We start from the raw sequence: 15,132 nt of genomic DNA, 5'->3' as shown, positions 1-15,132 counted from the left end.
AATGTCCGCTTTCCTAGAGCAACGTATGTCATTGTCTCCTCTTCAAACTCTCTGAAATCAGTGAAGTTCCTCTGTTGATGTCAAGGGTTACTTTTTTTTAACAGACACCATTCTGGCTGAGTGCCATCCATGTAAATTATCTAAATGACTTCAGGTCATGTCCTCTGTTGAAAAAGAGTAGAACTAGGTACAGAGAAATTTGGTTTAGAACAGCATTTCATTTGATGGCATTTGATTTCAGCTATTTAAACTTTACTTGAAGCCATATGTAAAAAAAACATTAATGAAAGCAGAGACTAAGAAAAGATTACAAGAATATGAAATACTGTAAAAAGAAAGCTTTGGAAAATAATTTACATCTGTGACTGATTACAACACAATGGAGAAGAATATGTAGAAAACAATACTATCTATAACAGGAGTGGAACATGATAGGGAACAGCATACGTAGGTCTAGTTTGCACTTTGTTGCTTAATGTTATTCTTATTGCTTCTTTGTTCACAGATACCAGGATCTGTTGAGGATTTACTCCAAAGGTAACAATAAACTGTTAGTATTTACAAGTGTCATTACACTAATCTATACAGTATCACAGTGCAGGAATTAGGCCCAAGCAATTCTTATTATTGTTTTCTAGAGAGGAAGATAAAGTCTATTTAAAATATAAAGGATTTTGAGACACTGTAACTTTCCCTGACCTTAGGTAACAGAAATTCTTTGTACTTATGCAAGGTATAGAACTAACTCAGGGTTGCAATAAGCTTGATTAAGAATCACTGCTACATGATGAATCCTAGGTAATAAACATCATAATTCACTAGTTAGAGACCAGAAAGTAGGGATTTATCAAAGCAAAGAAAGAACCCAGGGGTCCTGATACCCTGACCTCTGTTTGATTGATTCCCAGTGCTTCATGGACAAGCATTACCCTGTTTTCTTCCATGCCCCCTTAACAGATCTAAATCAGTGAATGAACATAATGCTAAACCTTGTAGTTGAAAGTCTGTGTAGCTCTTGAGTCACAGCATTCCAGATGAGGATTTAGCCATGCCCAGATAAACTTTAAAAAGCTAATTTTTCTTATGATTACATAAACATCTGTGTCCACTTGTATCTGGGTATACACAGAGAGGTCCCTGCATCACTTGTACTTATGCATAAGCACAAGTACTGCAACATGCAGAGCTTACAGAGATACAAAAAAATGAGCTCTAAGACAGTGTTCTTACTCAGCAGTAGCTGATGACATGACAGTTTTCGGGAAAGAAAGGCCCCATTCTTACTTCCAGCAGCTGCCATGAATACACACTCTGAGATGGAGCATAAGTAATAAGAAATTGTGGCTGTGCTGTAATAGAATTTTTCTTTGAGAAATGGAATAACAGGAACTTCCTGTTTTCTCTCCCCTTTCTATAGCACAGGAAAGAGCTTCCTTGAAGTAAGCGTGAAAACTTTAGCAGGTGCGTCTTTCTGTCACACTTAAAACTTGAGCAAATTGATTTAACAGCTCACTAGCAGGAGCTCCAGGCTCTGCTGGGCTGCAGAGCAGGTACAGCACAAGCACACTGCAGGGGAGTAAGGGACACCTGAGGGATGGTGTAGCTGAGGGACATGAGTACAGTCAGCCTGGGTTACCCATGCTGGCTTCAGAGAGACCATCTGGGTAGGCAAATAGCAGTGAAGAAGGCATGCCACAGGCTGCTGCAAGATTCTTAAATGCCCAGCTGGGCGTTTTGGGCTGGTATTACTACCCATGATACAGTCTCTTCAGGTGTGTGCTTGCTGCCCATGCTAGCCCAGTGAAATCTTGTGTGGGTTTGCCTGTCCAGTGCTGCCATGTGTTTAAGATTTACACTGGGGCTGCCAAAGATGCACCACATCTCTGAATTCATCACCTATCAGCTGGTTCCAGCTGGCTCTGAAGGCAGCCGTTACTTGTTTGAAAGGCAGTGCAAGTAAAACCTTCAGGTCCACTGAAATGCTAGTGTAACATATATTTCCATGATCCTTCTCTCCAAATCATCTTCCTAGTGTCTTAACTCTTCAACATCATCTCTATTTCCCTGTGAAAGGGGTTTGAAACCTGGCAACTCGTCAGTTCTTCGGGAGGCTGTCTCTGTAGCCCTTTCCAGTAGCTTCATTTCTACAGCTGCCTGTATTTAAGTCCACCTACACTACTTGAGAGATGGGAATGGAGGTTTCTGCCCTGTGTCTGGAGGCAAACTCAGATATGAAGCCTTCACTTCTAAAGGTGAAGAGCAAAACCAGGAAGAACAGCTGCAGAGGGCCTTGGGCATACCTCTCATGTCTACCAAAAGATCACCAGACTTAACGTGTCTGGCTGTTCTGGTTCTGTGGGGTTTATAATGAAACAACAGAGTAGCAGTCCGTTGGATGCAGAAATCACCTAACCTGTGTTGTGTCATTCAGTTCTCATTAGCAGTTTTAATCCCACGGTCCTACACCTGTCCCCTCTGCCTGACACAGTGGGAGCAACGTCAGACAGTCAAGCCATGTAAGTCTGAGGGGCTTTTGGCTGGGCAGTTTTACAGCTGATTTACAGATTTACAGCTGGAAATGTGGAGGATGGAAGCCTTTGATGCTGGAGCACTTCAATGGACACAGAATATGTTCAGTACCAGCAGAGGCTGCATAAACAGTCCAGGGACAGACCCTGCCACTGTCACTCAATTTCCACCTCTCAGAATCAGGACAAACAAAGCCCAGTGTGTGCTTTGCGGTCTGGATCATCTGCCTTAACATCAGGTCTCCTCTTTACCACTGCAAAACAAATTTTTTGGCTCAAATAGAGTTAGAGGTGTGCCTACCAAGCTGTGTCTGCTGTTTTCTCCTAAGTGCACATGTCTAAAAGTGAGATACTTGAATATGAGCTAATCACCCCAGGCTCTCTGTGTAGCACAGATGTCTAATCTTAACACATTTAGGAAAGAAAAGATTAATCCAACCTGAAGTCTTAAATGTCATTTGATTTAATGGTAAAAAATCAACCTAAGCATTACCCTTACTGATGTTTTTATAGTTTCTCTCTTCCTTTCTGCTTTACAGAGACCTCCTGCATCAAGCTAAAGAAATAGTGGAGCTCATGAAAGAGAATCAGGTTTGTTTAAAGCACAGGACAATTCAGAAAGCATGGTGTTGAAGCAGAAAAAGGTAGAAAAGTGATTTAATACTTTGAACAGCACTCAAAAATCTTTTCAAAACAGAAAATGCTGTTTCTTGAGGTTAATAGACTTCGGTCTTTCTGTGCCTTTCAAGTAAAGAGTTTTGTTCTTGAAAGTATCCTACCTTGTTTACATTTGTAAGAGTGGCTGAAGAGCTTGGTAGGGAAGCCAATACGTTTATTTTCTGTTGGCTAAGGATGTGAGACCTCTGCTAGCTACACTCTGTAACTGTGCCAGTGTTTCTGAGAAGCCAACCCAAAATAATAATTCTTAGTATTTGTCTCTTCTGTTCTTTTTTGGTCTTTTAAGAACATGTTTTCAAAAAGGACAGTAAAGGCCTAGATATGCTTTGACTGATGCTGGTGAGAGCTTGAATTATCACTCATGGCTGAGTGCTTTGTAAATCCCATCCTGGAGTTTTAAGCATTCATTTTTCTTTTATTCATAACCACAAGGCATGTTATTTTGTAAAATGGTCTTGAAATAATGGGAAAATGTAATTGCCAAGGCAATTCTGCTGCTGGCTCTTCACTCTACAGGGAACCCATCACACTGTTTGTATGTGGATTTGGCATACATTTCTGTGGAACTGTGTGGTTCTAACCAATGCTCTTCAAGAGTGTTGAGAATTGACTAATAAATATAGCACAAGCAAACAGGGCTCTAGCTCTCAGATTTTTAACTCCAGTCTGTATCCCACTGATGTGATCCATTCTCAGCAGTTCAGGAACCTTAACCCTATTGGTGAGCTGCAACAGTGATGGAAAGAAGCAACATCAAGCTTTGTGCTAAGCTGTTCATGCCCATTTTTCCAATAGAGTCTCCACTGGCAACTGCAATTTCAGGCTCTATCCTGAGATCTTTGTAGATGTACATTCAGCAGCATCTGATGATTGCAGCACTTGCTGCCTAACCATCCATTTACTGACTCCTCTAGGGAAAAGCTGGATGGATTGTCAAATGGAAAGGATTGAGATGGCCAGGGATGGACTGTGGGCTACTGCTTGGTCTTGCTGATTTAAAGCTAAAGCATGTCATGTGTGAGAAAAGAAAATAGCAAATAGATCTGCTATCATCCTATTCCTTTATTTTTTTTTCCTTCCAGTTGATGGACTTCCAAAATGACTGGAAACTAATCACAGTGTTTTTTAGAGCTGAAAATCCATGTTCCTCCTGTGCTTCCACAAAACTGGTAAGCGTTTAGTGGGGTGGTTTAGCAGTCAAGGCAGATGGTTAAGATACTTTCTCATACTCTGCTGTCTACCACAGTGAACTAAAGGAGTAGATAGGTCTGGGATATTGGAATGGTTCTATCCGGTGATGTAAGCTCCTGACACACTGTGGTTTGTATTTATATACATCTATACTTAATTTGTCATCTCAAGTCTGAGATGCCTTAGCAGAACAACTGTTTTCCACCTTCAAGTAGAAAGTTACTTTTTTTCCACATCCCTGTCTTTTTTTATATGTATGTCAGGTTGTCTATTTGTAGGCAGTTAAATTAGTTCCATGTTATTGTTGTTGGCTAAGGCTGAATTCTGACTGTAGTGGTTCTTAATAACCCTTCAGTACATAGCTCAACACACAGGGTTTGTGACTTGTAGGCAATGGATAACTTTGTTTTTTCTACTAGTTTTGATGGCATTTCTCCTCTCATTTACAGAAGAACTGCACATTGGAAAACCTGGAACAACTTAAAGCTGTCTTGGATTTCTTGTATAAGAAGGTAAGATGTATTCATCAACCCTGAATAGCTGAATCCTCTGTGTATTTTTCCAGTCTCCCTTACTAGACTAGGGCTGGTAGCACTCTTCACGCGGCTTAGAACACGGGTCACATTGACTCCAACTCACTGGCCTTGTTTGTTTTCACTAAGTGTGTTACTCATGCTTTTGAAAAACTGATACATGCAAACAGAAAGAAGGAGTGGGTAACTGCTCTATTTTGCAACACAAGTTGACGTTACCACTCAATCTTTCTTTAAGTAATTTTTAAGTACTTACATTTTTAAGTAATTTTTAAAGTAATTTTAAAGTAATGTCTGTGAAAAATGGAGTACATCTGTCTAGGCCTGAAAGTCATGCTTAACAGGACTGTTGGTGAAAATAACTGATAACTAATTACTGGATGTGTGGAACAGGTAGGCAGTGTACAGGCAGCTAACTACATGGTGATGACTTTTACAGACCAGGGAAAACATGTATTAAAATAAGTATAATGGATCTTTTTTTCCTATTATGTGTTCATTTTAAGATCTCAGCCTTCTAAAGGTTTTCTAGATGACTGAGAAAAGAATTATCTGCTTATCTAGGATGGTTTCTAGGAAGCATTCTGTGGTGTGTCTTGGTCTGCTAACGAATAGTAGACTAGACAAGGATAGATCACTATTAAAGCAGACTATAAACTGTTTGTCTGAATTATTTCAATAGTATTTTCCAATAATTTTGTTTTACTGCATTGAAGGCCTACAGCATATTCTAAACCTGTTACAGTTTGATTGCATCAGGCCACAAGCACTTGTTTTTCTCCGACGGACTTCAACGAATGTTGTGCATGGGTGAAGTTCCACCCACGTATTCTCTTCAGATTCTCTCCACTATTATTTCCAGAATTTGTTTATGTGCACTTGTAAAAGTGAAATATCATTATGTAAACAAAAAGCTGCTTTTTGCTTGGGGGAGAGGTGAGGTGGGTTGCATGAGTGCTTGTGCTATTATACAGCATTTCATCCCCAGCTTTGCATTGGTATGTTGCCACATAAATAATAGTTCCTAGTTCATTTGAGTTTAAATTAGTTGGCTGTTGGCCATTTTGGTTATGTAAAATTAATTGCTGTGTCTCAGTCAAGAAGTCATGGTCACAAGTACTTCATAAATGATGATCCTAGATGGCAGGCACAGGAGCAGGATTCAGGGCAGAATTGGCAAAGATCATTGATTTTATGCAGGCAGAATCCCAGGCTTGGGAAGCTGTAGACATGATCTACCATTATTGCTACTTACTGATCTTTAATTGCAAAAATAGCATGATTAATTTTTACTTTATTACTGCAGGTTCCCAAGGCCTTCGTAAATCTAGTGGATTCCACTGAGCTCGCAACTGCCTCTCCTGCATGCCAAGATTACAGTAATGCCAGGTAGCAGGTTTCTTTAAATTCTGTCTCCTGCTGGTGTTCAACATATAGCTATGTATATGTATTGATTTCATAACTGATCTAGAGTCTTCTGAACAGTTTTCTGCCCTTAACACAAAAGTATGTAAAAGATTTTAAATCTTCACTTTATTTCTGATAAACACTTTCAGAAAGGTATTTTTTTACTAGGAAGGGTAGGTGCTTTTAATCCTGTCAAGTTGGATAGAATATTTAAATAGTGGGTCAAAGTGACTGGAAAAAGATAAAGCCTTGATCCTGTACAAGCTCTGTTCACCAAGAGCTAAAGCATTGGTGTGTTATCAACAGTTTTAGCCACAAATCCAAAAAGAAAGTTATCTCCATCCCAGCCAGATCCAGTACAGAGATTATGGTCATGAAGGTGCACAGTCTAGCTACACTCAGTTCTTTATTCACTATATATTCACTATATATATACTATTTCTGTTCTGCAATTCTCAAGTAAAAAACACTGTAAGCACTTCATAAGTTTAAGTTTCTAGATATCAGTGTTCACACAATGAGTAACTGATCTTACAGGACATTGTTAGGCTATTGGAAAGCTACTACTTGAGCTTAGGATATGGTAGGATGGATAACGTACAACTTGTCAGTTCCTTATGATAACTGCATTCATCTCTCTTCTTTTCTCAGTACTTTGTAACAAGTGTGTGAGTAGTTTGTCCTGATTTAGTATGGAGTAGGAGTGTGCACATGGGCTGTTATGGTGGAGTAGTTTACAGCTGATGAGATTACACTCCATCTTACTCCACAGTAATTTTTTTTCCTGTGCTCGTGGTATAAGACACCATGTGTACAAATATAGTCATCCTGAAGTGTTTCACAAGCTTTGCATGTGTACAATCTCAGAGACTTGCTGGTGGAAAGGGGGAAGAGGTCTGGCTGCCATGTAACCACGTACTTAACAACAAATATAAGCAGAGGAGAAGCTTTCCTTGTCAAAAGTGACTACATGGAACACTCTACTTATTTCTCCTGCAGAGGCATTAGAGGGGAAAATGTGAGAAATGTGGAAAAGATGGATTTAGGAATACAGGCCTTGCCATGTACTGAAGGTTTTAAAAATAAAATAAAATAAATCTGTTTTTTTCCTCTGAGAAATTTTTATATTTCCTTTTTTATTTAAGGCAATTTGCTTTCTCATTGTCAGCATGCTGTGTTCATAGCTGTGTTTATCTGGTTGAACAGGTCCACCAGTTTGCAAGTCTTGTACTTTATTGCTTGGTAAACTTAGCCTCTGGCACAGAACTTCTCCCAGATAAGATCCTCAGCTTTTGACCACTAAGTCCTCATTTTGAACTGTGCTTTGAGAAAAAAGCATAAGCCCATACAAAAATACGAAATTTCAGGAGTCCAAGAGGATATCAGTGGTTGACACTCCCAGTCCCATGTCAGTACTGAACTTTAGGCATTGAAGTGTGGGGCACAATAATGATTTAAAGTTCCTTCCCTTATTAGTTTCTTACTAACTAGAAGTGTCTGCACTAAAAGTAATGCATGAACCCTGTTTCTAGTCACATAATTCTCTTCATGTATTTTATGAGGTCCTTCTGTTAGGCTTGGGTAAGATTCTAGTCCTGAGTTGATAATTCTTTCACTTACAAGTAGTGATAATAGCACTTTAACAGAAAATTCTCATTTTATGGGTTTAGCTAGAGTTCTGGGAAAAAACAAGAATCTGATCCTGGCACGTACTTATTGCTTATATTTGCAAACCCTATAAAAAATTTCTCAGATCCCGGTCCATTCAGGAATTTTCAACTGAGTATATCTTTGCTGGAACCTGGCTAATCTTACATGTATCTCATGTATCTTATATTGTTCCTGTCTACATCCTTGGGAGCTCTAAGAGTTCTCCAACCAGCTGCAAAAATATGCAGTATGCATTCTCACCTTGCAGGTCAGAAATCTAACTGAGATTGGTTAGCTGTCTGACAGTGCATAAATCCTTTAGCATATACAACCTTCAGCGACATCGAGCTTCCATCCACATTTCGAGGTGCAAAATACTAAGGAAACTCAATGCCAAATACAAAGGAAAAAGTTCTTGTGGGAGTATTTTGATTTTATTTTTCAATTTTACTGTGTGACTATAGAGAGGGAAATGTTTGAAAACTAGTGTAGCTGCTATTTTAAGTTTGAGCATGCTGCTAGCTTGTGAGATCCTGTGCTAATCAAAGTCTGGTATACTTGTCATCGGACTAGGCTTTCAAATCAAGAAGCGATTCAAAGCTTTGGACATGGAAAAATATATCATTTTATGTTTATATAAAAAAATTAATGTGTTCCATGTAGCTTTCTCAACATATGCAACAATTGAGTCTTCAATATGTACATGTCAATGGTTTAAAAGAGTTCATGCTATCTGTCTTGTTTATAAAAATTTCATAATGTCTTTAATGTTTTTCATTCTTTTCTGCAGCAATCCAGACAAGAATCAGTGCAATTGTGTTGGTGAACGCTCCACATTAGATGATAACATATTGAGGTGGTCCTATCAGGTATGGTATCTTCTATGTTGTTTGGCTCTCAAAGTGCTAGACACATCTATTCATTTTCCAGATTGGACTAAAATGAAGAGTTGAGGGAGGAATAGCAGTGAGGAAGTTGAGTAGCAGCTTTTTTACCACATATCCATAACAATCCTAATCCCTTTTCTTACATCAGGAATACTGATGATAGGTTCTCTCTACACCTGTGTAATCTTAGTATTTCTTGAAGTTTTAAATGGCTATTATAGCTTTTGGCAACCTATGATTTCTCATATCCCATCAGAGAAATGATCCATCTTGTCCAGTAACCTGCCACACGATTTAGAAGAGGCAAACTTTCTGTTAAGACAGACAGTTCTGCTGGAGTTCCTTTTAAACATGTCAGGGAGGTAATAAACGTGACATTTCATTGCCTTGCTAAGCTTGCTGCCCTTTCAAAGAAAATTATGGTAAACCAATGTATCTTTCTCACTGTTACAAGGATTTTCTAGTTGTTGTGTAAGTAGATTTCATTAAATTACTGTCTTTGTTCTCGATTACACAATTTTATTTTGTAAAGAGATGGGGATAATTTCAATTTACTTTAAGCCGTGATGAATTGCACGTATATTAGACTCTATCTGATAGTACTCATCTGATTAAATGTTGTATATTTAGGATGCTTGGGAAAAACTACTGGAATCTGAGAGGTTTGATCAGAGGGATGACTTCACTGTTGTTCTTCAGCCTTCTCTCCAAGAAAGAAATCTGCTGCTCAGACTGGTGAGTAAACTCAAGTTGTTCCTTTCTTTCTGCTTTGTGTCTCCTGAGACTAGGTGCAATATTTAGCTGATTTTCCTGTCTATATACTGTGTGTAATGCTAGAAGACAATGGTAGTCACGCACAGGAAAAACACACATCAGGATCAGATACAGAGGTCCTGAGAGTGGAACTTGCTTCAAACAGCTCCAGCCAGAGTTCCTGTGTTTTTTGAATGCTATGTTCCTGGAGAAGTCAAGTTATGGGCCTCTGTAGCCTAGGTCACAGGAGTCTGGAAATTGTCAGTGCTGCTAATCCCTGATCATGCTCATGTGTTTGGCAATGAAGGCAAAAAGTGGGTAAGGTGAACTATTTAAAAAGGGTTAGAGGGCCAAAAGATAAAGGCATTTGTAAGCTGTGTTAGAAAGTACAGTTGTTTCCTCGTAGTGAGATTAATGCAGTTTGGGAACTTGGGAATTGATTTTTTTTTTCTGGTATAGCCAGTGGGGAATGAGTATAGCTAGTGTTGCCTGTGATGTCAAGCATGATTTTGTCATGAGTGATCTTTAAAGGGAAGTTCAAAGGTAAAGGGTTTCTAAGATCTGGCAATGAAGAGTGAAAATATTACTTTCTAGATAACAGTTCACTTAGAGTGATGTATCAAAATCGAACACATTAGGTGGTTATTTCTAAAGCAGGTTAATGATGAGTCATGGTCTGGTTTCTGAGCATCGTAATAGCTCCTTGAATTTGAGGTAATTCCATTGCTCCCCTCAACTCAGTATCAGAACAAAGTGAACTGGAAGAAGAAATTTGTCTTCCAGGAAGGGTACAGTCTGCTATGTTGCAAACATGTGTCTTCTTGCTGCTGGGTCATCTTTCACCAGGCTTGTTTTGTTGGTGGCTGATCCATATGCAAATGGCAGACTTCTAACTTTCATGGCATTATTTTTTCTCTTAGTGAATTGCTCTGTTATTTCTTTAAATGCCATTGTATGTCATAGGAGGAGTCTTTATTTCTTCTGATTTGTGATATGGCTACAGGCCACCTTCCAAACTCTACCAACAATTACGTTTATTTTAAAATTGAGCATGTTCTCTTAAGGCAAATTCTGCATATTTGCACTATTTAAATGCATATTTTAGCTAGGAAAAGTGTTGCTTATTCCAAATCATTCAAGTGATCACATCTGTATGTCTTTCTGCTCTACTGTATGTCACTATTGTGATCATGCTGTTGCCGTGGTCTTCTTGTCCTGTTGATGTGCAACAATTGTTTACGAAAACGACATCTTTCTGTTTTGACACACCAGTAGTAACTGAGATCACTAATAAGTGGCTTAAAGAGAATACAAGAGGTTGATTTTCTTGTGAATATGAATATTATTTTATAAATTAAAAATGTTTGTGGCTGAATATTTCATTTTTCCATACTCTTAATTCTTTTCTCATGCTCAAAATACTTTCTCTTTCAGGGCAAGGACAGTTTGACTACCACACCAAAGACACAAGTGAAAACGCTGGAAGACTATATTTTCATGGCTGTGGGCCTCTGGAACAACATGGTAAGCAGTACCACAGACACTGTTTTTTGCTGGACTTACTATGGATGCCTGGAAGCAGCTCCACACCAGACAGGCTTTGAGTAGCAAGGAGGCAGGGGGAGGAAGAATGTAAGAATTATACCATAACTTCTATCCTCAGCTGTGCAGAGAGACTGCTCTTGAATAAAGCTAAATGCCCTACACTCTCAAGATTAATCTCGGTCTTTTCAGTGTCTGCTACTTACTATGAAAGTAAGTAGAAAGGTTTTCAAAGTAGCCCTTTGGGAAGACTCATGGAGTAAATGAGCTGTGACAGACCCTTCTTTTGCTACTCTTACCTCTGCGACAGCACAGCACAGGACAACTGAGGCTCGTCCTAACCTGGGATTATAGCAATTATACTCCTCTCTACTCTGTCCTCTCTCTATCATGCATCCCCTGGCACCCTTTACTAATGAGTCTCATATCGTTGTCTCCTCCTCAGCCATTACTTTTCTGCTGATGATGCTCATAGTAAAAAGGTGATAGACAACCTTGAGGAGCTCTTTTTACTTCCTCAGGAGTTGGATGTCCTGTCCAGCTGAGGAAAGCCAACAAATGGTGCCTTCTACTAGATGGGAGAGGTTGTCTGAAAGAGACACGGACTTTCTGACCCACTCAACCTTGAACACAATGATCAGTTCTATGGGAGGCTGTTTCCCACTGCAGACTTGAGCTGCTGACACACAGTATTTGTGTGTGTGATTGAGTGGGTGTATATACAGCTAGAGGTGTTTCATTTTAAAATTAATGGTAGGGGCAAGTGAAGAAATGTGCATTGTTTTTTAATGTGAATGAGACAAAAAGATATCATTGCTTAGTGTATATTATGTTTGCATATGCCCTGATATCAGTTGTTTTGGATAAGATATTGATTTTACTATTCCTTCTTTGAAAGGTTCAACATGTTAAGCTTTTTTTTTTAATAAATTTATAACACATGTCTTTTTTATTAAAAAGAATCTATAATGGTAAAATAAGATGGATTAAATATAAAAGACTTTTTGCTTGTTTGGCGGTCCATGTGTAATAAGATTTTATTCTGAGAGCCTCTGCTATTCCTGTGTCTGTCTAAATTATCCTAAGCATGAAGGAAAAAGACTGTACTGCAACTGCTTTTTAGTAAACCACATTTAAAAATAAATTCTTGCAGTTTGGCAAGTTCTTGTTTCCTTTTATGCTAATTCTAGCAGTAGTAATGCTCTTGTAGCCCTGATCAATTGAAGAATCAGGATTTGCAGGAAGAGGCTTCTATTCAACCAGATGATATATCTAGAAGAATGGTACTGTCACTTTAATAAAAGATGTTATCTTATAGTTAAAGTTATAATGACTTTAGTTAGTTAGTAGGAGGCCTTGGAACAGCCACGCTGGCTCCAGTTGTCTCCTTTGCTGTTATCTGTGATATTCCTTGTGATAATGTCAAAGTTCTTACCTCAGTTCTTCTATCATAAAATAGATTCATGAGAGATGCATATTGGCACCTTTATTGTTGTTCTGCCTTAGTCCCACTGGCAATTAGTTTCACTAGTTGAATGAGCAAAGCAAATGCTGAAGGCGAGGTTCCTGAGGTATCAATTAAACATTTTCTCTGTTTCTGGCAGTTCTCTGTAAAGAAACTGAGTTACTTCACCTGCCTATGTCTGTCCACATCAGCATTGGAGATATTTATCTGGATCACACAATTACAGTCACCCAAACGTGACCTATAGGACACTAGAAAGCAAAGGCATATCCTCAGATACTAACCATCGTAAATATTGAAGCTAGTTGGGAGCAATCCACTCTAAGTATGAACATTCAGTTTGCTGTGAAAAGTGGTCCTTTACATCTGCTTAGCATGGTTTTTCCATCAGCAAATTTTTGAAATGAAACGCTGAATATATTTTCAGCTAGACCAGAAAAGGAATGATTCTGACTGGAAAGGAACCGTAGTGCCACCAGTTTGCCAGCCCATTTTGTGCCTCTCCAGCAGGAATTGTTTGGGGCCAGTTGAACCAAATGTGTTCGATTCTAAGATCCATCTAAATGTGACAACAGATCAACCTAAACTAATTTGTTTTCCAGAGCTTATCAGTGGTAAGCTGACCTCCGACTTTGAGTCATGTCCCTTTCTGTTACCAGACTGCAATTAGCAGACCTCAGGTGCTTCTAACGGGCTTTGCTTTCATTTTTTTCCAAGTCCAGCTTTTAGATTTCAATTCATGCAGAATCCAATACTAGGCATCTTGAATAGTCTTTATAAGGGATTGTGAAAGTATCCTACCCGTCTGAAACAAGTGTGTTAGCTCTGCCAAATCCAGGCTCTGTAGAAGGGGAGAGGACCAGGATTTATCTTCTGAAGTTCAATAACTTGTGTAGACATAGTCAGTCAACTCAGTCCTGATTTCTCTTTTCTGCCCTCTCAAATTCTTATACTAAGATTGCAAAAAATTCTTTCTGGCCCTTCCAGTGACATCTTTTTATTTGCATCTTCTGCCAGCAGAAGAGCCTTCCTCTTTCCCTCTGCTTAATTTTTCTGTCTCTAAACCTTTTCTGCATAGACTTTATTTGTCCTCCTGTACTCTGTCTTTGAGCAAGCCATCCTTTGCCATGTTACTCTATTCTTGTCACTTTAATTGTTAGGAGCATTTTGTGGAAACAGCAGAGATGAAAAACCATAAGCAAAATGAAGCGGTGCTTTTAAGGATGGTTGCATTAGGGCCAATAATCCAGACTCAAGTAGTGAACCTGCTGTGGAGCCACCAGAACCAGAGCACTGTCATAAAGGAGACAAATACCAAATTTGCTTTATTTCAGAGTTTTTCTTCAGTGTGAGGTGATTCTTCTAGTGAGGAGACAGCGTAGGTGATCTGGAGGAAGAGCAAAATGGGGCAAAACCACATCTTGCCACCAGTGTGAGGGAAGACAATACAAATGGCAGCATTCCCCTCAACTCATTTTCCCATCTGTTTTCCTGACTCCTCTTTGATTTAGTGGAATATTTGTAGTACAGCTGGCAGTCATCAGAAAGGGATGTCTGTGGGTTGATTTCTTGTTTGCCTGTGATGGTATTCTGCTGGGATGTAAAGGCAGATACAAAAGATGCTTTCAGCATAAAAAGCACTGGCAGGTGTCCTCACCTGATAAAGGAGACTCCAGTTCTACTGGGAAGTCCAGCTAACAGTTGATGCTGACTTCTTTAAAAACTAAAGAAAAACCAAGCCATAATGCAGTCTTGGGAACTGATAGGAAATCAAGATCATGACTTGTGGAGCAGGAAACAGCAAAATGAAACTCTTTCTGCTCTCTGCCAGGCTGCCTTTACCTTCCTTGTTTTGCAGCTTGATATCAGCCTCCTTCCTGAAATAAATATCTGCTTATTGGCCAAAGGGCAAAACCTTGAAAGTCTAGTGGCAATTGGCCATAGGGCTGCACTTCAGCCAGTCTGAGAAGAAGCTGATCTAGCAAGGGCTACGGGCTTGTCCTAGGCAGGGCTGGATATTTTACCAAAACAGTTTGAGCTCTCCAGGAGCAGTGCAATTCATATACTAAGCACTCCAGAGACCAGTCAGCTAAATGACATTGGGCAGCTTGGAAAAGCTGAGGGAAGTTGGCTGTCTACTTGGACAGCTTTGATGTTTACCACAGAGAGGCTGATTGATTAATTTTGGTGAATGCCTACCGCTTTAACTCTGGATGTATATCTGGGGCAAAGCTCCTTTCATGTGTGTTAAGAGCTTCATGTCTTTTGCCATTCTTTTGTGTAACAAACAACCAAACCCCAAAACAATCCTATCCTGCAAGCAAGAGAGAAAATGAAACCAGGTAAGGACCTGGATGGGAGAGAACAGCACCAGGAGGCTGCCTCTGCCTCTCTTCTGTGTTCAGGGATTTACACTGACTTAGAACCTGCTGCAGTACCAGAGCAGACTGGCACACCAACCGGCCTTCACAATAGATGTGCTGGAATCCAGGGGAGGT

At 39.4% G+C, this 15,132-nt stretch overlaps 1 protein-coding gene across 1 annotated transcript in view; it reads left to right on the top strand.

Moving 5' to 3' along the window:
- PLB1 (phospholipase B1) overlaps window positions 1-15,132 on the top strand; it is a 93,475-nt gene that overhangs the window by 20,592 nt on the left and 57,751 nt on the right. The window contains exons 6-15 of the mRNA XM_027641702.1: window positions 506-537; window positions 1,418-1,461; window positions 2,432-2,516; window positions 3,068-3,119; window positions 4,289-4,375; window positions 4,847-4,909; window positions 6,237-6,319; window positions 8,778-8,856; window positions 9,505-9,609; window positions 11,062-11,151. Coding sequence (XP_027497503.1) covers window positions 506-537; window positions 1,418-1,461; window positions 2,432-2,516; window positions 3,068-3,119; window positions 4,289-4,375; window positions 4,847-4,909; window positions 6,237-6,319; window positions 8,778-8,856; window positions 9,505-9,609; window positions 11,062-11,151 — 720 coding nt within the window. The remainder of the gene's footprint in view (window positions 1-505; window positions 538-1,417; window positions 1,462-2,431; window positions 2,517-3,067; window positions 3,120-4,288; window positions 4,376-4,846; window positions 4,910-6,236; window positions 6,320-8,777; window positions 8,857-9,504; window positions 9,610-11,061; window positions 11,152-15,132) is intronic.

This window comes from Corapipo altera, unplaced genomic scaffold (assembly GCF_003945725.1).
Source record: "Corapipo altera isolate COAL_440 unplaced genomic scaffold, ASM394572v1 48b, whole genome shotgun sequence".
NCBI classification, from domain to species: domain Eukaryota; kingdom Metazoa; phylum Chordata; class Aves; order Passeriformes; family Pipridae; genus Corapipo; species Corapipo altera.
Note: the sequence above shows the minus strand (reverse complement) of the source record. Positions and strands in the feature narration are given on the sequence as shown.